This window comes from Schizophyllum commune (assembly GCF_000143185.2).
Source record: "Schizophyllum commune H4-8 unplaced genomic scaffold SCHCOscaffold_15, whole genome shotgun sequence".
NCBI classification, from domain to species: Eukaryota; Fungi; Basidiomycota; class Agaricomycetes; order Agaricales; family Schizophyllaceae; genus Schizophyllum; species Schizophyllum commune.
The window spans coordinates 622,529-649,434 of NW_026089552.1; the positions used below are offsets into that span (position 1 = coordinate 622,529).

The window sequence follows — 26,906 nt, forward strand, 5'->3', positions numbered from 1 at the left end:
AGGGGGGTGCAGCGGCGCGCTACGCCAAGAATTCCGAGAGCTTGAGCTTTTGAATGAGATAACAAAGCTCCAGTACGAGGGAAAGCTACCAGCGGAGGTCACAGGACATCGGAGGAAGGACTTGATCTCAGCCTTTCGGAAGTGGAAGGGTGAGGCGTACATGCCACCTGGCATGCCTGAAGCGCTCGAATGGACAGACGAAAAGCCTAAGTACAATGCAAGTGGAAATGTGACGAATCCAGAGGCGTGGCTGGATTTCGAAGTCGCACCCATAGACTGGCAACTCATCACCGTGAAGGACGCGAAGGGAGATCTGCCGCGTTCGGCAATGACCGATGACTTTGTTCCCATCAGCACCTTTGTGGCGTCGTCAAGATCCACCCTCAAGCGCGACCGAGACCATGGTACAGACCTTTCGCCGCCTTCTAAGCGCCAAAGGGCTGAGACACTCACCCATCCCGTTGAGATTGACTACGTTCATCCCCCTGTACTCAACTTTGGAGCGACGTGGGCGGACAATAGCTGTGCGTACGACGCCGTCGCTACCCTGATGGCATGGGTCACGGCTGAAGCTCCTGAAGAATGGCTCCCGCGACTGAAGTGCTGGGGGAGCGATGGCGCCTCCATTCTGTACAGCGCCCTAGATGCGCATTTGAGCATGACCCTCGCAGCCAGCTTGGACGTGACCGCTATCAGAGACTCCATGCGCGCCTTCTTACACGCTACCGCCCCAGCTACGTTCGTCCCGGGTCAGTACACTGTTCTTCACTCTGTCCTCAGTCATCTGTTTAACGTGAACAGATGCGTCGCTATTACGACAACGCAGTGCAAGAAGAGCCAGACACATGACTTGCATGGCGCAGTTGGTCCGCGCATGAGATCCTCAACGGCGCCTGTGTTTGAGATTGAGGCTCAGTACGCACGGGATGTCGGTAAGTGGTTCAGAGGGTCTGACGCTCGAGATGTTTGTAGTATCTGCAACATCAACGCAAAGCAAGTTACTCGCCTTGAAACTGACACATCCTTCCTTTTTGTCGAGTTTGATCCCAGTCATGGTCGGGTTTTGCAGTCCTCGTTCTCCGTACGCTCGGAGCGGCGACAAAAGAGGTCCTACGTATTGAAAGGAATTATCTACTACGGCGGGGATCACTTCACGCTCAGAGTAATGCAGGGATTCCATCATATCTGGTACTACGATGGCATGTACAACAACGGCAAATTCATCTACGAAGGCTTGATGAGCGACATCTTCTCTCTGCGTACAGCCTACGAACGTCATGCGGTCGCGCTTTTCTATGTTGAGATTGAGACCTGACGACTCAGGTTACCCATTGCGACGTAGAACATCAACTCGACGCACATGGCCTGTCACGGATTGATCACGGGAAAGCCAACTCGTTCACGTGGTCAACTCAACGTGCACGCAGCGCGTGGCACCGCGCGCAACATTCCGGCGGCACATGTCTCTTGCCATACCCGTCATCTTAGCTCTTAGCAAACAGGCTGGGCATGAGACATTCGCTGGCCCATACTGTGCATCAATGTAGCCGACCATCGGATTACAGGTGCGTGGGAGAGCTGACGAACGTGAGAACAGTGATGGCCATACGCGGTTAATACTGTCGAGCACTCTTTCACAGTCCACTCTAATGTACTGCCGTCCCCCTCCTCTCCCCTGAAATCGAGCGCATACCTCAATCCCGGGGCAGTTACATTCTCACTTGTGAGGCCACCCCTCCCCGCAACGCGTTCGGTTCGCGGTACCATCCAATGCTCACCCCGTTGGATCTGTTGTCATTCCTCGACTCAAGGACGCATAACAGCAGAACTCACTTGCTCAACAAGCGCGTGCGATCAGAGTCGGTCATCAGTCGGCCGTGGCCGTGAATCCAATCGGTGTCGGGGAGGGGAAATGGAAAGCTCGGACGTATTTTGCATCCGTTTATCTTTGGTCCTGACTATCATCTTCACCATGTCTCTCACTCCTTCTCCCTTTCAAAGCTTGGCTCCCGAGCTCATTGCGCGCATTTGTGCTTGCTGTCATGGGGATGACTTGCGGAACTTCGCCAATTCCTGCAAAACCGTGTTCTACGTTGCCCGTCGCTTCCGCTGGCGTCGGATCACAATCATCGACGACAGATACTTTGAGTTCCGGGAATGGCTCCTTTTGGAGGAACGCAGGAAACCCACTGGTCAGATCATTGGTAACTTGGACTCGCTTGAGCTGACATACGCCTCGTCAAGGGCCCCTGCCTTTGCGGTTTGTGCCTGGTCTCAACACCGCTGTCGCTATTCCTCGTACGTCTCTTCCCGCCATCTGCGAGTCTACCCTGAACATCCCGAAGCTTCGGCCGATGATGACTTTAACCGGTACATCCGCGCCCTTGTCCTCCCCAGCGACTGGACGAAGGATACGATTGCGATGGTCAGGCTTCTGGCCGCCATTGCGCCCCGCAACCTGACCTCCATCGTCTTCGGAAGAAACGGGCGTGCCGCCTGGTACGTCGACATGAAGACAATGTGGACGTCGCCTACTATGGACGACTTGATGGCACCTGTTCTGACTCTGACGGTCTTCAACGCTCCTCGGGAAGGTCTTCATTTCCTCTTTGGCCGTGTTCCTTCGTCTGTTGGGAGACCGATGTCCGCTCTACTCAAGGCCGTGCACATCAAGGCGTCTGCCATCGTCACCGATAACTGGAGCGATCCAACGGAGCCTTTGGGCTGGCGCTCAGAGGAAGACGACGAGGATTCACGCGTAGTTATGGTTGCCGATACTCTGGAGATCGATTTAAGAGAGGGAATCCGAGATCTCGTGAAGTTCATCTACTTCCCCTCGCTTGTTCACCTCACGCTGTACACGGGGCGCCTTCGCTCTGGAGAATGGCAGACGGTCGAGCGCCTCCTCTCGGACTCTGCCTCTCAATTGCGGACTCTCCGCCTGTATAAGGGGAGATACACAGGTGAGACCGCATGCTCTCGTGCGTCTGCTGCTGACCCTCATCTGCTAGAGAGCGACACGAACTTCACCAACTTCTACTGTCATTTGACTGGACTGTCTACGGTCATTGTACATTGGGCGCTCGTCTCACACCTTGAAGGGATCCACGGGCTTATTTTTCCCGGTCAAGTCGAGCTTATTGTAGAGAAGTACGACGCAAACACGGCCGAGGAAGAGGAGTACGAGCGCGCAGCACCTGTGCTACATTTGCCTCATTGGCGCCGCGTGGCTTTCAAGTACATGCTACCCGACGGCTCTGGTAGGTACTCCCTCACTCTCGCTGCGTGATTTCAGCTCACATGTGTGTAGGCTCTCAGGCACTGCAAACACAGCGTCTGACGCAGCTTCGGAACAAAGCTGGCGTTCCGTGGATTGTCTTTGTATAGAAATGCTCCGTATGCCTTGCATTGTCTGACCTGTCCTGTATGTACAGACTGTATTCGAACCGCGCTTCTGCCCTGATTTCCGCCTTGATGTCATCATGTCGCTTCTGGGTCACGCGGTCGTGGGAGGGTCTACCGCTTATGGCCCGGCATATGTCAGCCCATTCTGACCCTGCTATTGACACCATGCTCAGCACGAAGCTCGCTCGCACACTCCGCTCGAGTGACTACTCCATCAGTGAAGAGGACATCAGAGGACGCTCTTATCCTAGGGACAACATCGCTGCCTTTCGGCGCCGGGAGGTCTTGGCGAACGAACTAGAACAATCACTTGCTGAGTGCATTGCCGAGCTCGCCAAACTCGCTGAACTCAAAAATGCTCTTACGATGCGCCTTCGCGACCTGAGAGCTCTGCTTTCCCCTATTCGTCGGCTCGGTGACGACGACTTATCGTGCATTTTCAATCATCTGGCGCTCGCACTCGACAACCCCTCCGATCGTGCCGCTTCCTTCGCTAGAACGATATGCAAAGTGTGCTTCAGGTGGAACTCTGTCGCACGTAGGATGGTGAATGTCTGGACGTATCTGAGCCTACAGCACAATCGCCTACCGCCTACTACCCGACGCTCCTCACGCACCAGTCGATGGGCCCACTTTTCCTACCAGGCATCTCTCTTCAGCAATGCGCCTGTCCATGTCAAATGGGACCATCTTAGCGGCTTCGACGAGCTCTCACACTTTGCAAGCAAATGCAAGGGTCGTCTGGCCTCGCTTGTGGTTTACATGCCCTGGACCGACGTCGACGTTCTTGCAAAGGACGGGTTCTGCTCTCTTCGCCGCCTTGACCTCGTTCTATTCCACTCTCAGTGTCTGGGGCTTGCCGCGCTGGGGTCGATGCTGCGTCTAGAGCATCTCGTCCTCAGCGGCGATGGCCCAAGCAGCGGCTCCGACCTCGAGAACACTTTCTTCTGCCTCCCATCCCTCCGCCACTTGAGCATCGACATCGATCCTCCTTTGCCTTCCTCATTCATCGCGCTCTCCCTCGCTGGCTCATCTCTTTACCTGGCTACTCTGCACATTAGGACGGGCCTCTCTATTGATTGCCCTCCGACGGCGGCGCATCCCATCCAACTCCCTTCCCTCGTCGACCTCCTCCTCGAGCGCAGCGCATGCGCATTGATTTGGAGCATACGGACCTCTGGTCTCAAGGCTCTGGGCCTCCGCAACGTCGACGTGGCCGAGGACTTGAACGGCTCCTTATTCGAGGGGCTGCATGCTATGCTCGCCACGGCAGAAGAGACGTCACAGTTGACCGCGTTGTCGCTTTCCAACGTTTCGACTTCTCTCGACCGGGAGAAGGCAGCTATCCGGCCGTGTCTACTGCAGCTGGCCAACGTCACTACGATCCTCGTCGCACCCGGACGGTCTTCCAACGGACTTTGGGACATCGCAGATATATTAGCGCATATGCTCACCGTTACCGCAAGCGCTGCCTACATGCCCAATCTCCAGATCGCCACGCTGGACTGTCGCCAAACGCCTGCATCATTATCGCTACTACGTGCCTTCTATCATTCCAGAGCGAGCTCACAGCTTGTTGACTGCATACCCGTCGGAAAGCTACGTATATTGTACACGGATGCGGCATTCTTGGCGTGAAGCGGGATTCTGTGATTGTGGTACTATCGTTGTTCGTCGGCTACCTCCTACTTTTGCGGTGAGCCTTCCTTATAGGTGGGCCCGAAGAACCTGAAGGCGTTAGAGTTTACAGCCATTGAGTTGATAGAGGTGCGTCGGTCATGATGGTCAACTTGTTCAACAATGGGTGGGATCCAGTTCATGCGCCACTCGACGCCACAAAATGGACATTAACCGTCAGTGATAGTTTCTGATTACCTTCACGCGCTCATCTCTCTTTCGTACATGACCCGCCGTCCAAAAGAAGCATGCCCGTGAAGTACGCCTTACAGCAAACGATCGGATACACTGCAACCCACTGCACCTTCTGATAGCGTGCGTCTCCCCGCCTCACGCCCGATTCTTGCTGATCTTTAGACATGTTCCTTTCTTCCTCCGCTAACCCTGAATGTGCGGTAGTACAACCCATCGAGGCATCTCCCCCGTGGCCGAGGCCGACGAGCAGACGCGCAGCCTGTGATCAAGGTCTCATGTCTTAGACCTCGTTTCCAACGCCGCGCGTGCTCTGGACTCTGCTACTTCTTTCGCCCGTGCTTCCGCTCGCGTACGTCCAGTGCAATGTCCGGGACAGCCCCAAATTGATCTCGGTGGCTGCCGTATACGGAAGAGCTCGACGAGAGCGGTCCCGACAAACAGCGATGTGAGCCCTACGCAACTGCCGGATGCATCCGCGTACTCAGACGGTGTTTTCTACATGGGCGTCGATAGTCTTTGGCGACGGGCTGCGCGTCAACACTCATCGGCTCTCTCTGCCGTGCGCCACGGAGCGGGCCTTCTGCCATTCGCTGTATAGATGGGCGTAGTCTACGCCTGCACGAGCGTACGACCCACTCCTTTTGCTTGCGCCCTTGAACGCTTCCGCAATGTCTTACTTCGGATGGGCTTGGGGTCCTACCTAGACTCTTCAGGACCGCGTCTCATTCGACGGCACGCCCTTCTCATTACGACTTATATAACCATTGCTGAACATCCGGCGGCCATACGGAAGTTGGAAAAAGGCCATCAGTGCGTCCCTTATTCCTCGCTGGGCCTTGCGCTAATTGTTCTGACAGTGAACTCCGCGGAAACCCAGCTGGCCCCTCGACCGACAATCTTTGTGGAGCTCTTCCCCCTCATAATCTCTTTTTGTGACCGCAACACCATCCTTGCATTCCTATGCGCGTCCTCTCACTTCGACTACGCCCTGCCACTCTTCTACAGAACGGTTCACGTTCGGAGCGCCTCCGATTACCGCTGTATGGCAATGAAAGCCTCAGTAATCGCCCCCTTCGTGCGTGAGCTCGTCATCCATCACCACGAACTCTTGGCGGTGGGCCCTGCCTTCACAAAAGTCCATACCATCGACTGGTGCACCAAAAGCGCTCCGTCCCGCTCCGTGGACATTCAACAACGCCTTCCACGCTTTCTGTCGCAATTCCCAAGTCTTGTGCACCTTCACATGAGCGCCAGGCCGTATGGCCTTCGCGACGTCGACATTGGGCTTCAACTGGCGAGTCCGGGACTTCGCAGCCTAACTATATCGCTCAAGACCATGTCTTCACCTTTCTTCTTGGCCGAGAGTGTCGCGGCCTACCCCGACTTGCGGCAGTTAACCATTTCTCATCACTTCTTCGCGCAGTTCTCCACATTCTCCGCCGAGTACTTTCGACGGAATGCGCCCGGGATCACAACTCTGAACTTTATGCAGGGTCTATCCTGGGCATCGTTGAACGACCTCTTGTCCGTCACGCCTCCAATGGTGACGGAGCTCGGACTAGGCCTGTTCCCCGCGAACGCGTCCATGAAACCTCTAGGTGTGCTTTCTCTGCCTACTGCCACCTCCGCTCTGACCGCTTTCAAGCTAACACGGCGGCGGACACACTTCGGCGCTTGCGCGTTCTCAAAGTGGACATGAGACGTGGGAATGACAACAAGCGACGCGAATGGCACAGTCTCGCCGATTTCTTGCATACGGAGCGAGGGAAGGGCAACCTCGCTGCGCTGCAGAAGCTGCGGATCAGGGTGATGACGAAGCGGATGTCCGCTGTTGCGCTGGCTGGCAACTGGTGCTTCGCGCTTTTCGATTCGGGGGATGGCCTAAACATGATAGACTGGCACGTCTGGGTTCACCAGGCGCTGGGGAAGACGTGCTCGTTGGAGATAGTTGTCATCGTCGACTTTGCCCTCAACGGGAAAAGGGCGGACGACCTCCTGGACGCCGTGCGCAATTGCTTGCGCTTCTTACCCCCCTCTAGATTTCGCGTGTTCATTGAGAGCAGCGGCAGTCCCTAGATCGTGTATGCGGTGATTGTACAACGTATTGTGCTCTTTATTATTGATGTTTACTGTCCTCGCTCGTTTGCGCGGTCGTGCCACTCGATACTGAAGCGTAACCCTCGCAAAAACCAGCAAGGCGCTCTCGCCTCTCAACATCCTGAACATGTCTCTGAGTTGATACTTGCAATATTTAATCGTCGTGAATATGTACTTGCAAGCGCGAACCTAAGAAGGACAGCTGGTTCGAGACTGCCGATCTCAAACGACCTCGTTCTACCTCAGGCGAGTAAATAAATACGTTGAGATAAAGCGTGCGCCCTAACACGAGACAACACCACCTCGGCCAGTTGACCTCCGATGGTCCATTCCCTTCACGAAACAAAGCGCATGCCTCCTCGCTGCAGAGCATCATGGATGGACACGACTTCGCGTACACATGTAGGTCAACCGTAGTCAACGCCGGGAAGGAACGTTCCTGCGTGGCCCTCATGATCCACATGAAGTCTTGAACGAATGATAGCTCACGTCGGAAGTTGTCCCAAGGGCGACGAACCTCGAATCGAACAGATAGTAGACGCGCCATCGCGGGCACGGGGTAAAAGGCTGAAAAGGCTTCAGAGTGCGTCAGAAATAATTAAGGACACTCACTGTACATCTCTACTGAGGTTAGAACGTCGACGTCGAGAACGCGAAGGCTGGACGCAAAAAGGGGCAGAATGCGTCGCAGTGTCTCCCACGAACAAAAGGCCGGTACGCGAAGGACCTCTATAGGAGGAACCGCCCGGAACGTCCCAAGAAATGCGCCGAGGTCACAGGCAAACCCGTCGGCGAAGATAAGTTCGCGCAACGCAGGAAAGTGCGCCCCAAAAGTCGATGTACTGATCGCGAAGGACGCGTGAAAAGTCAACTCCAGCGTCTGCAGCATAGGCGCAACTGGGGACAGCACAACGTCGAGTTCGTGTGAGGTACGAGGGCCTTCGTAAAGCGCTAATGCGACGAGTGATGGGAAGGAGGACATGGCGTCGCGGAGCGTAGAAGGCGAAAAGGCGCCTGTACTGAACGGGGAGACACTCCACCGAAGACTTGTCACGTTGGAAAAGGGGGGAAGGTGTACAGGGGGATAAATCACATGAAGTCGACGGAGCCACGATGATTGGAATTGACCTTGGGCAAGCGCTCGCGAAAGCGACACCATAGACGCTGCGGACGCGACGGATATGCTCGCGAAGAACAACGGCTTCGCCTCACGGGATAGCGCCGTCGTCGTCCGCAGAAGAACTGCGAGGGTAGGCCTGTCGCTCTTGTGTACGACGAGATAGAGGATTTCAAGTGGGATGCGCGGGCAGACGGTCATGGTGCGCAACAGACAGTTGTGCCCCTATAAAGAATTCATTGTGGATAGTTTCAAAAACTAAGCCATGTCTTACCTGATCGACGACATGAGACTGACGACTGGCTACTTGGTGAAAGGGTGACGGCGCATGTTGTGGAGGAAGCAATAGCAATAGCCACGGAGACGGGGTGCCGATTAATTCAATGCTCGATCTTTGAGAGGAAGGAATCTTCAATAGGGACAGACGTATCCAAAGGTGGATCACGTCGGATGAGACCAGTGGACGTCCACTACACATGTCTTGAGATCGCGTCGGGTGTCGGTGTAATTGGAGGGCCAAAGCTGCCGAGTGTTTCGGCATTTGCCGAAAGCACGCGACCATAGAGAGCGTGCGTGATTACATCGTCCTTGGCCGGCAGCAGCGACGTACGCAGAGGCTTGTGGATCACAGGGATTGCAGACAGAGGCGATGGTATAGGTCCTGGTGTTCTATCTCTGCCCTTGGTGCCGAGCCCACAAGATCGTTCATACTCACGTACACGAGGGTCGGGTTGTTCCGGCGGAGCAGTTCGGCACGGGAAAATGTCGGATAAGTGACGCAGGAGCGGGACATTCCTAACTCACCGCATGCCGCGCGCAGCGTTGGCCCTCTAAAAACTAGTTCTGAAGGAACACGACCGTGTCCTGTTTGGATATATGTAAGCTATCGGAACCTTACGAGGCAATGATGTTCATACCTGACGCTTGAACTCGTTCCTCCACTCTTGTTACGAGACCTGCTTGCCAGGCTCGTCTTACACCGGTGGACCGTCAGCAAGATCAGACGTCCAAGCGGTCGATCAAAGGTTATCTCCGGATGTCGAACGGTCAGTCGTTCGATATCCCTCTTCATCGTCATCCTTTTCCTTTGAAAAAGTTCAGACGTAGTCTTCTGTCCAATTTCATCTACTGCCTAAGGTCTCAGCCTTCAACGTGCTGTCAGTGTGAAGCCTTGGCCAACGTGCATGCACGTGCAGTCCCGGCAATGTCCGTCAGCACAGCCCCATCACTCGACGCACAGCCACAAAACTCGACAGGCGAGTCTTTAGCTGTCCCACCATAGTCTAAATTTCTGGAAATATTTCAGAGCGTAGATCTTGTATCTTGAAGTCCTGCTCTACCTTCTCGTAGCTACTGACATTGATAAAAATCTCTGATCGTGCACTTCGCTGGTGGAACGGCTCGCTCGGGCCGATCTTACCGCTCGTCAAATGCTTGCCTGGTTCCGTTCACGACGGCTGAATCCCTTCCCCTACGGCCCCCGCAGCTGGCTCCTGCTATTCACCCACCACTTAACTTTCATCTTCACCCGTATCAATGGATCTACCTGCTCTCTACCCTCAAGAGCGACCTTCAAGGATGATCAGCGCGGGATGACGAGCGCGAGTGCGCGTATCCCAGGTACGTAGCTACGCCATCTTCCGTGGCGAGTACTAACTTCCCATATAGGACTACTATAGCAGTCAAGGGGATAGTGCAGCAAATGCTCCGCAGCCCTAACTTTGAAACATCACGGCTCCCCCTCCCCTCCCCTCCCCTCCCCTCCCTCCCTGTCCCTCTCACAGATTCGCACGACAAAGCTTGCGTGCGGGCTGTGTGATAATGCCGCTTCAACGGACACACTGCACGTTTGCTGCACGTCTACTACAACATCCCCCATTCCCCCAACCCGCCCTCCTTGATTACCCTTCCCCTTCCCTCGACCGCCCTTCCGCTCGCTATACGGCGCGTAATAGTCCTTCCCACCATTATCTCTCTATTTCCGCTCCCCACAACGCGTCCGGACGCGTTTTCGACGTGCGAGAGGCCGATCGCCTTCAGGCGCGATGCGCGTCCTGCGCGATCTGTGGGTTTCATAGCCCTGTCCGTCATATTCCATCCCTCTTCCCTCCTATCCTACACGATTTTCCGCGCTCCCCGCCCCCATGGACCTGGCCAACCCTCTTCCCCGACGCCACCCTTCTCCCTTTCCTCTCGCAATGTGTAAAGCCCGTGTACTGCGCGGCAAACTCCTCCTTCTCATCAGCTCGTAGGATTCGATTTCCTGCCTCCGTTCTCGCTTGTTCGCGCCGCCCGCGCGCAGTGAGATTCGCGGTCGTGCTTTTCGACGCTTTTGCTGGCAGTTCTTCCCCAGTGGGTGTTGGGAAGAGAGATGGGGGGTTTTGACGCGTGTTGGATGCGGTTTACGCGTCGTGAGGGGAGGTGGGTCATGGTTTGGGGCTTGGCCAGGAGCGTGGCGGGCGGGGAACGTCGCGCGCGGATAATAGCGCATAGATCGGCATGGTAAGGCAGCAAAGAGGATGGGGCGCCTGCCTGCGTAGCGCGCCCGTCGACCTCGCCCTGACCGCGCTCTCCGCGCGCATTGAGCGCGTATAGCGTCGCAGTCCCTCACCCACGATCGTGTCCAGTCAATGGACGTCGCTCGACACGATCCCATGCTAATCGACTGTGCGTGCCACCCTCCTCCCCCCTTCTTCCCTCTGACACCATCTGCGCATTACTGGGCTGTAGCAATTGCGTTGTGACGGCGGCGGGTGCCGACCCGAAGTCGAACCGTGGGAATCCCAATTTACCTTATGATCACGAGAAGCACGCCTCGCGGACTTATACTTCACATGAATAGCGGGTGGCGCGCGCAGCCAGGGGCTGCCGCGTCATCCACCTCTTTGACTACTCTTTTACGGACTATGTTTCGACTGTTCTCTTTAACGACTCATTACATACATGCATTCCTCTTTGACACGAGAACGAGTATATATTCCGGGGCTCCTCTGTAGGAGAGCCCCAGCATCTTGCTATCCGAGACTCATTGCTACTCACCTCGACTGCCTCAAGCAACGACTTTCGACATCAAGATCTCCGAGTCACGCGCGACGACAAGACTCAACGCCTTCGACGCCGCCACGTGCCTCATTTTTTTGAGTATCTACACAACTCTCGAACTCCTCTACCTCTAGACTCTCTTAGACTCGTTTCTCTTTCTATCTCTCTCGTATCTATCCACACGGACTGATCACCCGGTGTGTCTTAATTTTCCGTCTCATTTTGCTGAATTTTCTTTTTTCCTATGTCTAGACATTCTGATAGTATGCATACTATGCAGACCTCCTCGCCTATGAACGAGCGTTCGTGGGCGGACGAGGTAGCTGCTTCCGGAGCGGCCTCCAACCTTCGGGTTGATGAGGACTCCCCGGTCGAGTACGAAGCTCATGGCGAGCTCGACTCTCCGGATCAGGTGCCGGCCGTCGCGCACACTGTGTCGCGCGGCCCCCAGATGTCTCGGGCGGACCGTGATACCCTCGCCTTGGGCGTGCATTGGGGTATCCGGTGGCCAACCGATGACGAACGTGGCTTTGAAGGCTCGCGCCCGGTCCTGACACGCAGTCAACGACGGCGGAGCCAAGCCCTCCACATGGCGGACAGCGATGCCCCCAATCCCCGACCGGTGACACCCAGCATCAGCGCGAACCTTCGCGCTGGTGGAACGGGAAGTCGTCAGGGAGCGAGGCCAAGCCGCATTCCAGTATACACGGGGTCGGCGTCTAGTACGCGGCCTCCCAGTTACGCGCAAGCAATTCGAGAGGGTGGACCCATAAACCCTCCGAATGCGCAAGCGACACGCGAGGACATTGCTCCGCATGTCGTGCTGGATGCGCCTGTGGCGGAACCGCAGGCTATCGAAGCCAGCCCGCCTGGTATCCCTCACCCGATGGTGAATGGGCAATACCCGAACACGACCAGCTTGACGGCGGGAGGGCGCATAGGCGCGCGCCCGCCCAGTGAGCGTCATTTCTTCATCACCGACCCGACGTCCGACTCGGGCGAGTCGGAGTCGCACTCGAGCGACTCGACGCGTGTACAGGTGGACGCGCCTCTGGTGAGTTTTGCACCCGATATAGACATCGACTCCAGCAGTCGGATTGTCATTGACGATGCGGTAGCGGAGCCGGAGGGTGCGCGAGCTAATTCTGAATGCTCTTCGAGCCAGAACAGCTCAGATGGGGCATCCTCCTATGGAACGGGGGATGAGGGACCCATTTCCGATGGCGGCAACGAGTCATTCGACAGCCTATCTGTAGTAGTGAAGGATGAGGAAATAGATGCGGATTTTCAGACCGCAATTGAGAACTCACTTCGCGACGACTCAGACAACTTTGAAGCGCCGATGGTTGTTGCCAGACCTTCCCCGCGCCCTCCTGCATGGCGCACAGGAGGCCCCTCGTTTTTCGGAGACTGGCTGGATGTTGAGGAAGGCGAGGAGGAAAAGCCATTTGAGCTTCCCCAACTCCCGCGCTTCAATGTCGGTGACTTCGGCCTGTACATGAATGACTGGCTGGAAGATCAGTTCGATCCCGAGAACGGTCAGGAGGAGGTATTCACCAATGAGAATGATTCCGACGAGGAAGCCGCCATGATCCACGAAGCCATTTTGCGATCCATGGAGGATACACGCAAGCGCTACGATGCGGATTATGGTGCAGGTCCTTCGAGGAGCCGATCCATGGACTGCGCTGCCGTGATTGTCGAGGTCGATTCTGACCAAGACGAGAAACCTCATCTTCGCAACGGAGGACGTGAGCCTCGCAATACGCCGCAAAGGGACGCACCTAAGCGCGACAAGGGCAAGGGCGTCGCGGAGGGCGAGCGCGGACCCGATTACGAGCGCATGATGCGCGAAGCTGCTGCGAACAAGGACAAGTTGCGCAAGAAGCATAAGCATCAGCACAAGAAGGAAAAGAAGCGCAGACACTCACGAAGTAAGCGCAACACCATTCCCGACGACGAGTTCCGCCGGGACTCCTCAGAACTTCCTGCGGGAGGGTACTTCCGCGCGACAACAGCACCGCCCGAGGAGCGTCGATCAAAGACGCCGGGTAAGCGCGAGTACACTGCGCCTCTACCTGAGCGCACTCCCGCACCCTCGGACCATCGACCGCCTCCGCCGAGCCCTCCCGATGACTATGACAGCGATTCCACATCGTCTTCGTCGTCTTCTTCATCTTCTTCGGACTCGTCAAGCTCGAGTAGCTCGTCAAGTTCGTCGTCCTCATCCTCGAGTTCTTCCTCCTCCTCAAGCTCTAGCAGCTCGTCGGACGGAAACTCTCGTGATAAGGCGCGCTACAAGAAGGTCAAGAAGGCGCTGAAGCGGGAGAAGCAACGCGCACGGAAAGCCGTCAAGGGCGTGAAGGTCAAGACTCCGTTCATCTGGAATGGCCGTGCCGACCTTGAAGTCTTCGAGCAATGGTGCTACGAAGTCGATAAGTGGGCGGAACTGAGCGGATTTGACGATAGACAGACCATTATAATGTTAATCCATTTCCTATCCCACAAGCCCGCGAAGTTCTTCATGCGATACGTCGCAATGGCGGAGCGGAAGTGGACAGTGAAGCGTCTATACGAAGCGTTATTCGATGAATGTTTTCCACAACAATTTAAGTCGGACTTACGCGAGAAGCTCACGACTGCGAAGCAGGGAAACGAGAACGTTCGCGACTTTGCAAAAGACTTGCAAACCATGGCAAAACGGCTGCCTGACATTACGGATCAGCAGCTCATCCACATCTTTTGGAAGGGAATTCACCAGTACCTCCGGCTTCACCTTGTCGACAAAGGCCTCTGGCCCGAGCGAGATTCGCTCAAGACCTTGAAGACGGCTGCTAGTCAGCATGAGGATGCGCAGAAGCTCTACGAAAGGGAGAGCCAGGGCGTTTGGAAAGCGAAGCCGGGACGCACCTGGACTCGATTTGCGAACCGCACCACCGGTCCCTCGCCTCTGCCGCCGAAATACGCGGCCGAGCGCGAGCAGAAGAAGTCCAATAATGGAGGCCAACGTCCGGAGGGCGGGAATGCGTCGCAATCCCAGAACAAGCCTAAGAACGATGGGAAAGGCGGTCAGAATCGCAACGCGAAGAAACCGCAGAAGTCGGGAAAACTTACCAAGGAAGAGCGTGACAAGCGCCGCGCGGAAGGCCGCTGCTTCAACTGCAATGAAGTCGGCCATGAAAGCCGCAATTGCCCGCGTCGTCACGAGCTGAAGGGACCTACTGTAAAGGCAGGCTCAGTCAGCATCGCTACCATTGAGAAGAAGGCAGCGGCGGCTCACGAGGCGCAAATCCGCACAGCTGCGGTCACCTTTGGTGAGCAGACAATACCCGCAGTGGAGGGCGTGTGGTCGCGCGCGCACAGCGACGACGTGACCGCTTTCCTTCGGAACTTGTTTTCCTCGTACTTCTCGGCCGAAGTTGATGCCGAGAACCGCTTCCAGGTCTACGATCTCGAGGAGTTCTTCGAGATTTTTGATGCTGAAGCACCTGAGTTGAGCTACATCGCGTACCGGACCGAGCTTGACTCACCCGACTTCGGTGTGCAGTACATGCGAGACCGAGCAGAGCGCGAGCACGCGGAAGCTGTCGCATTCGAGAGGCAGGCATATGCTGCTGGTTCACATACCGAATACGGCCCGCCTTTACCTGCGACTCAAGGAGTTTGGTCAAATGCTGAAGCGGAGGACGTCGAGGAATACCTCCGTGCTCTGTTTGCGACGCACTTTGCGGAAGATGGCATCGATTTATCGCCTCAGGAGCGATTCCAGATCATCAACTATGGGGACTTCTTCGAGATTAATGACTGTATGGATTCCGACAGATGTTACGTCGCTTACCGCTCTGAGCTCGACTCCGACGAGTTTTCGGTCCAGTTCTTGCGAGACCGCGTTGATTCCGAGCGCACGCAGTGGCTGGCGCATGAAGCACGCCGGGAAAACCCTCCGACACGGGACCGAGCGCAAACTCGTCTGACACAACGTCAGCGTCGCAATATCGCATACTGCGCCGCTGTTGGTCCCAGCAAGCCTAAGACGAGGAAGTCTAAAGGCAAGCAGGAGGAATACGGTCAGTTTGTTGATGCTATCGAGCGCACCTCGATGATTCCGAAGGACTTCAAGCGCTGCTTACCTCGTCCCATTGTGATTGAAGTGGAAATAAATGGCCACAAAGCGCGCGCGCTGATTGACACGGGGTCGATGGCGGACTTCATTTCCACGACGCTGGCGGTCCAGCTCAACCTCCGCCTTGATGTGCTGGCAAAACCACTCACTGTGCAACTTGCCGTTCACGGTTCCCGCTCGAAGATCAACACTTCCGCAACTGTAAACTTCAAGTACCAGACAATTGACTGTCAGCGACGCTTCGACGTGGCGAATATCGACACGTACGACCTTATCCTGGGTACTCCGTTCCTGTTCCAACACCAGGTCACGCTTGGCTTGAATCCGACGCGCATTGCGGTCGCTTCCCCTTCCCCGCGCGAACTGCGCGGCGAGGAAATTGCTGAGATTAAATCCGCTGCCGCGGATCTTGTCGAGCACGACCTGGAAAGCATTCGTAAGATGCTCGCGGACGAAGCGAAGGATTTATGTCCCGATACGGCGAAGACCGCGCTCCCACCTCTCCGAGCCATCAACCACGTCATCCCGCTCATCGACGAGTCCAAGGTCCCGCGCTGGCGCCCTTCGCGGTGCCCCGAGGCGATCAAGGACATCTGGCGGGAGAAAAAGAATGATTATATTCGCACGGGGCGATGGCGGGTGGCCGCGGGAGTTGCGTACTCACCGATGCTAATCCTGAAGAAGCCGCCGAAGGCGGACGGAAAGGTGCGCATTCGCACTGTTTGTGACAAGCGCGAGCAGAACACGAACACGCGGAAACTCGCGTCTCCGCTTCCGGACATGCCCACCATCCTGCGGCGCGTCACGGGCCACCGATACCGCACGCTGATCGACGGGAAGGACGCCTTCGAGCAAATCCGTGTTGAGCCTAAGGATGTCCCAAAGACGCTATTCTCGACGCCCGACGGCACTATGGAGAGCTTAGTCATGCAGCAGGGAGATTGTAACGCAGGAGCGACTTACCAGATGCTCATGAACCATATCTTCGCGCCTTACATCGGAGTCTTCATGGATGTATACCTCGATGACATTGTAATCTATTCGGATTCCGTCGAAGATCATATCAAACATATTCGCATTGTTTTTGATATTCTACGACGAGAAAAGCTCTACCTGGGCGCTGATAAGATGCATTTCTTCGCCGAGAGACTCCACTTACTCGGACATGTCATCGACGCGAAGGGGATCATCATGGACCCGCACAAAGTCGACCAGATTGCGAACTGGAAAACTCCAACGAACAAGGACTTGCTCGCAAGCTTCATCGGCTCGGTCGGATTTTTGGCGGATAACTGCAAAGGCGTCCGCATTGCGCTTGCGCCGCTCACGGAACTTGCGACCGGAAACAAGTTGTGGCGTTGGGGGCCGACTGAACAGCGCGCTTTTGACGAAGCGAAGCGGATTGTGGCTGCACATCATGATCAGCATCGCGTCGCTCTCGATTACTCACCGGATGCGCCACCCATCAACCTCGTCACCGACGCATGCGTGACGGGAGCGAGCGGATATATCTCGCAGGGCGAGGACTTGAAGCACGCGAATGTTGTCACATTCTGGTCCGGGAAATTCAACTCAGCGCAGCAGAACTACCCGGTGCACGAGCAGGAACTGCTTGCCATCGTGGAGTCGCTCAAGCGCTTCCGAGGCCTTCTGCACGGCGCCCGCTTCCGCGTTTGCACGGACCATCGCGCCCTCGAACACTTCATGAAGCAGCGGAACCTGTCACCGCGTCAACATCGCTGGCTTGATGTCATGAATGAATTTGACTTTACCATTCATTACATTCCAGGCGAGACGAACATCCTCGCGGACGCACTCTCGCGGATGTACAGTGATGAACCCGCAGGTACAACACGAGCTCGGAGTGAGTACGTCGGTCCCGATGACGACGACTCCGTTTCCGACTACTTTGCGAGGGAAGATGGAGTGACGCGCCCAGTCTACACAGGATCGACAGCGGTCTTTGACTGGACTCCGCGTCGTTCCGGGCGACTTGCAGAGAAAGCCGCGCAACAGACCGCAGCGCATGCGGAAGCACAAATTGCTGAAACCCCTGAACAGGCAAAATCAGCCAGGAAGCGCGGGCGGAAGTCCAAGCAGACAAAGGGGGAATCCATCGATCCACGTACCGTGCAAGAACCTCCGGCGGAAATGGGCGCTCAAGGACCGCAGGAGAGTACGATCGGGACCAGTGAGCCAGCTGCACGCAGGTCAGAGGCTATATCGATGGCTGAAGGGGATGGGGACTCACCTCTCCTGACCACAGCTAGCGATATCGGTCTCCCCATGCCTGGATCCCTCCGTTATCGATACAATGAGGATCCCTTTTTCAGGAAACTCATGCGTGATCCCGAGCAGTTTGCGGATTTTCAGGAAATCGACGGGTTAGTATACAAGACGCGTGAGGGGAAGCGCGTACTTTGCATCCCGGACATTACGATCGGTGATCGACGCGCACGCGAGATCGTGATCACCCATGCACACTCGTTGCTGGCGCACCTTGGCCACCGCAAAACCATTGACTTGCTGCGCGAGGAGGTGTGGTGGAAAGAGATGGTCGCCGACGTGGAAGCCTTCTGCAAGACGTGCGGCGTGTGCGCGACTTCGAAGTCGCGGTCCGACCGTCCCATGGGGTTACTCCGGACGTTGCCGGTACCCACGCGACCGTGGCAAGCAATTGGTGTGGACTTTGTGGGTCCACTTCCCGAATCGGAAACAAGGACAGGAAAATACGACTACATTTGTGTCGTAATCGACCACCTTACTTCGATGGTACACCTGATTCCAGCCCGACAGAATTACGGCGCGAAACAGGTCGCTGAAATGATATTCGAGCATGTTTACAAACTACACGGACTCCCCGAGCGGATCATCAGCGATAGGGACTCGCTCTTCACAAGTACCTTTTGGAAACGGTTACACGAGCTCCTTGGTGTGGAATTGCGCATGTCAACTGCCTACCACCCTCAAACCGATGGTGCCACCGAGCGTGCCAATCGGACAATGACCCAGATGCTTCGGCAATGTGTCAGACCCGACCAGAAGGATTGGGCGACGTACTTACCCGCTACCGAGTTTGCCATGAATGCAGCGCGTTCGGAAACTACCGGATATTCGCCTTTCTTCCTGAATTATGCCATGACCCCACGCACGATGATCTGGAACTCCGACAGTGAGTATCCGGGTGTTCGTAAATTCGCTCAGAACATGAAGAGCGCGATTATGCACGCGCACGACGCAATCATTGAGGCGCGTACTCACCAGACAACGGAGGCGAACAAGCATCGCCGAAAAGCGGACTTGGCAGTCGGCGATCTCGTGTACCTGTCCTCAAAGAACCTAAAGCTGCCGAAAGGGCGTGCGAGGAAACTCGTCCCCAAGTACATCGGCCCTTTCCGAATCATCCGAGTGGCATCTCCTGGCGCTTCATATCAGCTGGAATTGTCTCCGGAATTAAAGAAACGGGGCATACACGACGTGTTCCATGCTTCCTTGCTGCGCAAGCATTTCCCAAACGACGACAGGCGTTTTCCTGGTCGTCTCCCGCACCAGATTCCGGGCTTCGGTGAGCAGCCCACCGAGTGGGCAGTCGACCGGATTCTCTCGCACTCTGGGAAGGGAACAAGCGCGATTTTCGAGCTTAAGTGGGCAAGTGGGGACATTACCTGGTTTCCCTACCACCAAATCAAGCACCTAGCGGCAATGGATCAGTACTGCGAAGCGATGGGAATTGACCACGCTCGCAACCTACCTGCGAAGGAAAATCCGGACGCGCCGGAGGAAGCCTTAATTGGAGTTTCCGCTTGCCGCGTGCCCGCAGGAAATGAGAACGCTTATAAGCCACGGCCGAAAGCATGGAAAAACAGACACTCACGTCTTTCCCGCTCATCCTCTTCGCACAACATGGACAACATCCTCTACGCCGTTGACGAGATCCCGTGCCGCGCGTACGCGGATGCGGTATCCGCCTACATTCGCGATCCGACTTCGCGCTTTCCGGGCAACCCGCCCGCGAAGTACAACGCGTATCGCAAGAAGTACCGCCATGCGCCCCACCCGGACGACTATCCGCACCTGTTTCGCTCGAGGCGTACGTACGAGCCAGTCTTCGAGACTTCGCGGTCTTCTGACATTTTGCTAGACTCCGCACCAGGAGCGACGGGTGGTGCCGCATACACTGCAGACCACATCGCCGCGCTCATGCAGGAGACGCGTGTCACGATGACACAGGGCTTCGAGCTCGCGATGGCGAACTCGAGGCGCTACGAGCGTTCGCCGCGCCCCTCACGCCAGGACGGGCGACGGGACGCGAGGCGAGACGACGCACGCACGGCCGAAGCGCGGGCTGCTGACGCTGCTGCCAACAAGGCCAGGCGCAACGCGGCGCGCAACGCACGCAACCGCGCCCGCCGTGCGGCACGCAGGGAAGCCCAGCAGGCCGCTGGACAGGATGGTGAGCAGCCAGATGACGTTGACGACGACACTCGCCGTCTCTTCGACCTGCACCTATGGCAGCCTTTCCTGACGATGCTTGCAGGATTCTCGGACACCCCGATGGCCGCTACCGAGCCTGCCACGGAGTCCGCTCCTCCCGCGACGACCCCGGACTTTCCTCGCGCCTCTAACGCGCCAGCCAGCGCGGAATCCGAGTCCGACCTGAGCAACACGATCAGCCGGTTCGGAGGTCTCAACGTCGCATCGAGCAGCCAGACTTCCCCTGACGGACCGTCCATGTCTGAGGAGGACTACGAGAAGATGCTTGACGAAGAGCCTTCGAACCCCACCCCGGACGGTGACGCCGTCATGGACGACGCTGGCGCGGCCGCGTAAATTACTATATGACTTACTTAGATTTTTCCTTTTTCATACGTATGCCTGCCGTTTTTGTTCTATGACTTGTATTGTATCGCGTGTTCTCCTTCGTTCGACCCTTGCTGTGTAGAGAGGCTCGCTTCGCGAGCCTGGAGGGCGAATGTGACGGCGGCGGGTGCCGACCCGAAGTCGAACCGTGGGAATCCCAATTTACCTTATGATCACGAGAAGCACGCCTCGCGGACTTATACTTCACATGAATAGCGGGTGGCGCGCGCAGCCAGGGGCTGCCGCGTCATCCACCTCTTTGACTACTCTTTTACGGACTATGTTTCGACTGTTCTCTTTAACGACTCATTACATACATGCATTCCTCTTTGACACGAGAACGAGTATATATTCCGGGGCTCCTCTGTAGGAGAGCCCCAGCATCTTGCTATCCGAGACTCATTGCTACTCACCTCGACTGCCTCAAGCAACGACTTTCGACATCAAGATCTCCGAGTCACGCGCGACGACAAGACTCAACGCCTTCGACGCCGCCACGTGCCTCATGCGTTGGGCGCAGGCGAGAATTCCCCCGTTTTTGTACATTTTCTCACGTTTTCCCCCTTCCCTCCCCCATGCCCTGAAGTATGTAGATACTGAATATATATGTCTTTATCAATATTTCCATTGACAACGATGCACGGAACGGCAATTTCACGCGCGCCCGATGCATTCCAACGTGTCGAGGGTGTGCACGTACAATACTATATCCCCCTCATATGCACGTCGCCGGCTTCTTCAAAATTGGGAATTTTCTGTATACGGCTGGGTCAGCCTGACTGCGCACTCGCAGGTCTCGTGCATGCCGCAAGGCCAACTTAACTAGTAGAGAGAAGCCCTCACTCGTATAGCGCCCTGTCCCATCGTAGTATTGACAGTAGCTCTCGAAGAGTCCGGGCGGCATTTCATCGTCTTCGGGTACACGGAAGACCCGCCTGTACACACGCTTGAGCACCGTGTAAAGCCCCGCACGTGAGAGCGAGTGCGTTGCGTTGTCAAAGAAGTGTGCACGGAACTGGGGATGGAGAAAAACGGCGATAATGTAGAAGTCCTGGTCCCTCTTCAAGGCAGCCCAGCGCTTCTCCAAGCTCGCGATGATGATGGCATTGTCTTCGAGGCGGTCGTACTCGCCACACTTGGTCTTGGTCGAGTACGCGTGGTGAAGCGAGGCGAGCGTGACTAGCACGTGGTCCAAGCGGGTCGATGAGCCCTGAGCAACGTTTGCGGCAATGGCAAGAGGCTCAAGGTATCGCTTGAGGCTGTCAAGCATGTCAGTGAAGCCGTGAGGCCAGAAGGACAGATAGACGTACACATCGATGTTCGTCCAGAATGACCCATCTTCAACGATTTTGATTACACCGTCAGCAGCGTCAATCTGCTCCTGCTTTTCGCCACCTGCGAGAAGCAACTGACTGCGGCGCACTATGGCAAGCACCTGCAGTACCTCCCGGAGCTCTGCCATCCGTCTGACCGACAAGTAGTGGGTTGTCCATCGCGTGATGACAGCCCGGATGAAGGTCTTCAGCCGAGTCCACTGCTCCGGACTCCTCCGCTCCTCTTCCATGAGCATCGACAGCGCGCGTTTATGTGATGTGAACCAGTTGATTATTATGGCACACTTGCTTAGCGTCTCCGAGATCCAGTCGCCCGCACGGTGCACATAATTGTAAACAACAAGGTTGAGCTACATCTTGTCAATGACAGATTGCGGAAAGAAGAAGGTCAAGGCGACTAACCTGATGCCCCCAGCAGGGTATGGCAAGAATCCAAGGCATGAGAGCAACTAGGAGAGGCCGGAGACCTCGCGAGTCGCCACCCGAGTCACAACACCAAGCTACAATGATGATACCAAGCGTCGCGACCATCCATTGGATATCACTGAGTACGTGCTGCAGAAGGTTGGCGGACGTCTTCTGCTCCGCCGTCGTGACGTGGATTCGACCGGGGTATTCCTATCATGTCGCATCAGTGAGCTAGTCCCGCGGATGCCACATATAAACGCACCTTGCCACCAACGTTCAGCCCAGTGCACTGAACGGCGTCCTTCTTCGTGCTCCATCCATCCACGGTACCCGTCGCATACTGGCCTTTCACATCGGATGCGACCGCCGCCGTCACGTGGTTGACTTCGTCGTCGAGGATGCGGTTCGAGAGTTGCTTCCGGTCAGGCAGGCGCGCGCCCGGGACGTACTTCTCAAAGAAGTGCTTGACGTAGGGGTCGTTGGCAGCGAGCATGGCGACGTTCATGACGATGAGAAGCTTGAGGAAGTCGCGCTCGAACTCGGCCTGAGCCGCCGGAGTAAACGGCTTGTTCTTTGCAACCTTGAATAGGGTTTGGATCGGGCCGGGAGGACGAGCGGTCGCGGGGTGGTCAGAGGAATCGGCATCCTCCTGCGTCGCGTCGCTCTGCTTCTCGATCTCCTCGGCAGCGAGGCGGTCCTTGGCCGCTTGTTTGACCAGCTCGCACTTCTTGATATGCCTCTTCATCACGTCGACCCTTCCCCGGATAGGCTCAGTTGCCCGGATGGCTATTGATCTCGTCAGTATACTCGGGGTTACGTGTGGGCTGATCGTCCACATGCAGAGAACACACCTTCTTTCCGAAGAGCTGCTGTATCCTTCAGTCGATCAGGCTGCAAGGTGCCCAGTTTGAGGCGCTCCCGCTGCTGATCCTCGAGTACTTTCTCGTGGTCCCGGATACAGCCCAAGCACCGGGCTTCATGGTGTGTTTTGTCACCCTTATACTTGGACCCACTGTCGTGGAAGTAGTCCCAGGCCCAGCTCTTGAGAGGGTTTTTGTTTGACATAGTACATAGACGTGAATGTGCAGGATAGCGGAGGTGAACGACGTTGGGGCAAAAAGTCCTCCGGGCCCGGAGGCGACACGCGGCGGTTGGGTCACGTGCGTATCGGCAACTCCCGTTGACCCTTCCTGACCCTGGGGTCAGAGCGGTTGAACCTCCCTGACCTGACCTGTCTGACCCACTGACCTTGGTGTCAGGTCAGTACCTCTGACCTGACACGTCCAACACTGTTGTTTCCTATCTCGACGCGCAGGGACCTCTGGACCATGTCGTTGGTCGCTTCTGCTCCCTGGTGAATGCACTCCCTTCGTGCGCCCCGTCGTGCCTTTGACTCCGCCGCATTCACCGATGCTCGCTGTCGTTGCTTCTCCTGCTTCCGTGGAATCTCTAACCAACCTCGGTGCCTTCGACTTTGAAGTAGACTCGCGCGTGCGGCATCGAGCGGCGACGGCGATGATGAAGAGGGACCAGACGCGGAGGGCGAGGAGGGATGATGCGGGTGTATAGGTGACGGAGGATGCGAGCGACGGGGGAGGGAGGATACGGAGTCGGCGGGCACGGATCTGTACGAGAACCGTGTAAGCCTCAGCGATGAAGGGAAAAGCTTTTATATAGAAAGTGTGTACCTGTACGAGAACCGTGTAACTACGAGAGCGTCAGTACAGGTGTCTAGGACATATATAAATCTGGACTTACGCCTCAGCGATGAAGGGAAAAGCTGAGGCGTGTATCGACGATCGGAGACGTATGTACGGAGATAAAACCTAAATAGGAAACTGTGGGCGCTTGTGTATGCGTAGAGATGAATATATTCTAACAATAGGCGGGAGTGGGAGGTGGAGGTGACAGCGTAATGGAGGGGATACGGTGATCGAGTATGAGGGCCTTGTAGATATGGACGCACGCGCACTGTTGTACCTTGAGGTACGCCTGTCCTTGCTTTTGATCCACCATGCTGACTCGGAGCGCAGCTAGTAATCCGAGAATACTACACCTGTCTTAACCCTCTTCTCTGCCCTCGCCCCACTCCGTCTCATCTGCCCCGACGTCAGCTCCTTCGTACCCTTTTCATCTCTCCTCCCTCCATTTCTTCCATTTGCGTCTCGTCTAAGTCGTCTTCCCCTCCCGCCTCGTCCTCCTCTGTTCCCCATCCCCCTCCCCTTCATATTCCCTCCCGATGCCCTCCCCCTCCCGTTCACGTCCCCCTCCCGCTCACGTCCCCCTCCCGCTCATATCCCCTCCCGTTGCTCTCCCCTTCCGCTCCCTCCTTCCCGCACCTTATGCCGCTTCTGCCCATCCCGTCCTTCGCCCTTGACCAACCTGGTCCTCCGTATCCTCTTCCTCCCCCTCACCCCACTCACCTCCACTCGATTGTCTCCACTCCCTCGCTCACTCACTCCCTCTCCCGCCCCTTCCCTCCCGGTCAAGGCGCGCGAGGAACGATTATCGCGGGACACTACGCGGCGAACAATCATCGCGCGACACGACGCGACGGGGTACGAACTTCCGAGTTCCGCCAGGGTGTCACGGCGCGGACGAGTTTCGTTAACCGGCGTCCGCACACACATTCGTAAACGGCGCGCGCTGGTCGTTCGAGCGTCAGCAAGCAGATTATTGACCAACCTCGTACGCAGCACGGCGGAGGGGCGGCAGCTCGGCTCAGGCGAAGACGAGCGGAGGGGCGGCAGCTCAGCGAAGACGAAGTCGTTGTGCTCAGCGATGATGGAACGGCGCTCAGGCGATGTCGGAGTGCATCTCAGCGCTTGAATATGCGTGACTCGAGCACAGGGTGTCGGGCGGGGGTGCGATGCCGAAGAGGCGTCAGGCGGGGGCGCGATGCCGAAGAGGCGTCGCGGGGGGGAGGGAAGGAAGAGGCGTCAGGCAAGGGCGCGATGCCGAAGACGCGTCGCGGGGGAGAGGGGAGGAGGGGGTGTCGTGGGGTGGGTGAGGGGATGGGGAAAAGGCGTCGGGCGGGGTGGGCAGGGGTCTTCCCCGCTCGCGTTTGGACGAGGTCTTCCTCTCCTCGTTCGGACGACGTCTTCCCCTCCCCTCGTTCGGACGAGGTGTCCCCGCTCGCGGTCGGACGGGGTCTTCCTTCCCTACATTTGGAGGACGGGGGCGTCCCCTCCCCTCGCCTCGGTCGGACGGGCGCGTCCCCTCCCTTCCCGCGCGTTCGGATGAGGTGTTCCTCCCCGGTCGGACGGGAGCGTCCCCGCTCTGCGCAGCGGGAGCTCACCACTCTGCGCGGTGGGAGCACACCACCGTGCTGACTCGTGCGCAGCGGGAGCGCGGAGCTCTGCGTAGTGGGGTGGGAGCTCATCGACCTTACCCATGCGGAATGGCATCTCACTGTCTCGGGCTCTGCCAAATGGGAGCACACCACCGTCCTGACTTCAGCGAAATGTTAGCTCACCGCCTTGCGAAATGAGAGCCCACCACCGATTTTACTCATGCGGAACGGCAGCTTATCGACCTCACTCATGCCGAACGGTAGCCCACCGTCCCACCTCTCCTCCCTCTTCACATCCGTCCTCACTCGTGTGGAATGGTAACACGCACTATCAGCGGTGGACTGAGGGTGGGGGAAGAGAGGCATGAGAGCGAGGGAGGGGAGGGGAGGGGGAGAGGGTAGGATGAGGGGAGGGGAGAGGGGGGGTGAGGGAGAGGGAGGGTGCGGGAGATGCACGCAGCCAAGCGGGCCCCACGCCTCGCGACCTCCATCCCCCGTCTCCCAACACTCCTTGAGCCGCTTCTGCACCCCCTTCCCTCTACCTTCCCTCGCTTCCCTTCGTCGCCCCCTGCGCGACACCGCTTCGTCGCCTCCCGACACTCATCTCGCGTCTCCTCCCCCCCCCCCACCCTCAGTCCCCGCGTGCATCCTCCCTCCCCCCCACCCGCGCATCTCCCCGCGCTCCCCATCTCGCACTCCCCATTTCGCATCCCCGGCGCGCGGGCGGTGGGTGGGGAAGGGAGAATGGAGGAGAGGTGGGAGGGGCAAAGGGGGGAAGAATGGATAGAAGGGGAGGGGGGGAGGGGGAGGGGAGGAGATGGACAGGTGGATGGACAGGTGGGGGGAAGGGTAGGTGGGGGAGAAGGTAAGGGTGAGGGTGAGGGTGAGGGTGAGGATGAGGGTGAGGGTGAGGATGAGGGGAGGGGGGAGGGGAAGGGGGAGGGGAGGGAGGGGAAGAGGGAAAGAAGGGAAGGGGAAGGGATGGAATGGAGGGGGGATGGTTGGCGAGAGTAGCATATATTTAGCGGCACCGTCGGGGGCGTATAGTCAGCACTGTGGGGGGCATATAGTCAGGACCGTAGGGCGCGTATAGCCAGTACCGTCGGGAGCATATAGCCGGCATCGTCGGGGGCATAATATAGCCAGCGCCGTAGGGTGTCAGCAAGAGGCGAGGGTGCATTGTTAGACGGTGCGGTGTGGCGAGCTAGAGTAAGGGTGGGACGAGCTGGACCAATTTAATGAGCGGGAGGGCCGGGCGTTCTTGGGAAAGGGAAGAAGTTGCGATACGAGTGGAAGCGGGAGATGCGATACGAGTGGAGGCGCGACTCAGCTGGGGGTGTTTGGTGGAAGAGGGGC

The 26,906-nt window shown here is 57.0% G+C and overlaps 6 protein-coding genes across 6 annotated transcripts; 3 read left to right on the forward strand and 3 right to left on the reverse strand.

The window, feature by feature from the left end:
• Positions 1-172: 172 nt before the first annotated feature.
• Positions 173-7,628, forward strand: SCHCODRAFT_01109013 (uncharacterized protein; the record flags this gene model as incomplete). Its single annotated transcript, XM_003026696.1, has 14 exons — positions 173-932; positions 1,548-1,565; positions 2,245-2,298; positions 2,346-2,963; positions 3,012-3,260; positions 3,311-3,381; positions 3,435-3,514; positions 3,579-4,860; positions 5,119-5,172; positions 5,654-5,836; positions 5,876-6,087; positions 6,283-6,875; positions 6,923-7,281; positions 7,557-7,628. 14 exons carry the CDS (start codon positions 173-175, stop codon positions 7,626-7,628), a joined length of 4,605 nt encoding a protein of 1,534 aa, XP_003026742.1.
• A 28-nt stretch (positions 7,629-7,656) lies between these two features.
• SCHCODRAFT_02520053 (uncharacterized protein) lies at positions 7,657-8,692 on the reverse strand (the record flags this gene model as incomplete). Its single annotated transcript, XM_050343439.1, has 2 exons — positions 7,657-7,732; positions 7,983-8,692. 2 exons carry the CDS (start codon positions 8,690-8,692, stop codon positions 7,657-7,659), a joined length of 786 nt encoding a protein of 261 aa, XP_050197325.1.
• Positions 8,693-10,343: 1,651 nt separating this feature from the next.
• SCHCODRAFT_02718758 (uncharacterized protein) lies at positions 10,344-10,622 on the forward strand (the record flags this gene model as incomplete). The annotated part of the gene is made up of 1 exon (XM_050347078.1): positions 10,344-10,622. A coding segment is annotated over one exon (279 nt), but the record flags the coding sequence as incomplete, so codon positions are not given.
• An 8,937-nt stretch (positions 10,623-19,559) lies between these two features.
• On the forward strand, positions 19,560-20,486 carry SCHCODRAFT_02673445 (uncharacterized protein; the record flags this gene model as incomplete). The annotated part of the gene is made up of 2 exons (XM_050346679.1): positions 19,560-19,746; positions 19,798-20,486. The coding sequence occupies 2 exons, from the start codon at positions 19,560-19,562 to the stop codon at positions 20,484-20,486; spliced, it is 876 nt and encodes a 291-aa protein (XP_050197327.1).
• A 745-nt stretch (positions 20,487-21,231) lies between these two features.
• SCHCODRAFT_01108838 (uncharacterized protein) lies at positions 21,232-23,758 on the reverse strand (the record flags this gene model as incomplete). The annotated part of the gene is made up of 6 exons (XM_003026784.1): positions 21,232-21,775; positions 21,827-22,200; positions 22,253-22,468; positions 22,521-23,044; positions 23,110-23,299; positions 23,717-23,758. The coding sequence occupies 6 exons, from the start codon at positions 23,756-23,758 to the stop codon at positions 21,232-21,234; spliced, it is 1,890 nt and encodes a 629-aa protein (XP_003026830.1).
• Positions 23,759-25,076: 1,318 nt separating this feature from the next.
• On the reverse strand, positions 25,077-25,916 carry SCHCODRAFT_01108654 (uncharacterized protein; the record flags this gene model as incomplete). Its single annotated transcript, XM_003026785.2, has 2 exons — positions 25,077-25,616; positions 25,734-25,916. 2 exons carry the CDS (start codon positions 25,914-25,916, stop codon positions 25,077-25,079), a joined length of 723 nt encoding a protein of 240 aa, XP_003026831.1.
• Between the last annotated feature and the right edge of the window lie 990 nt (positions 25,917-26,906).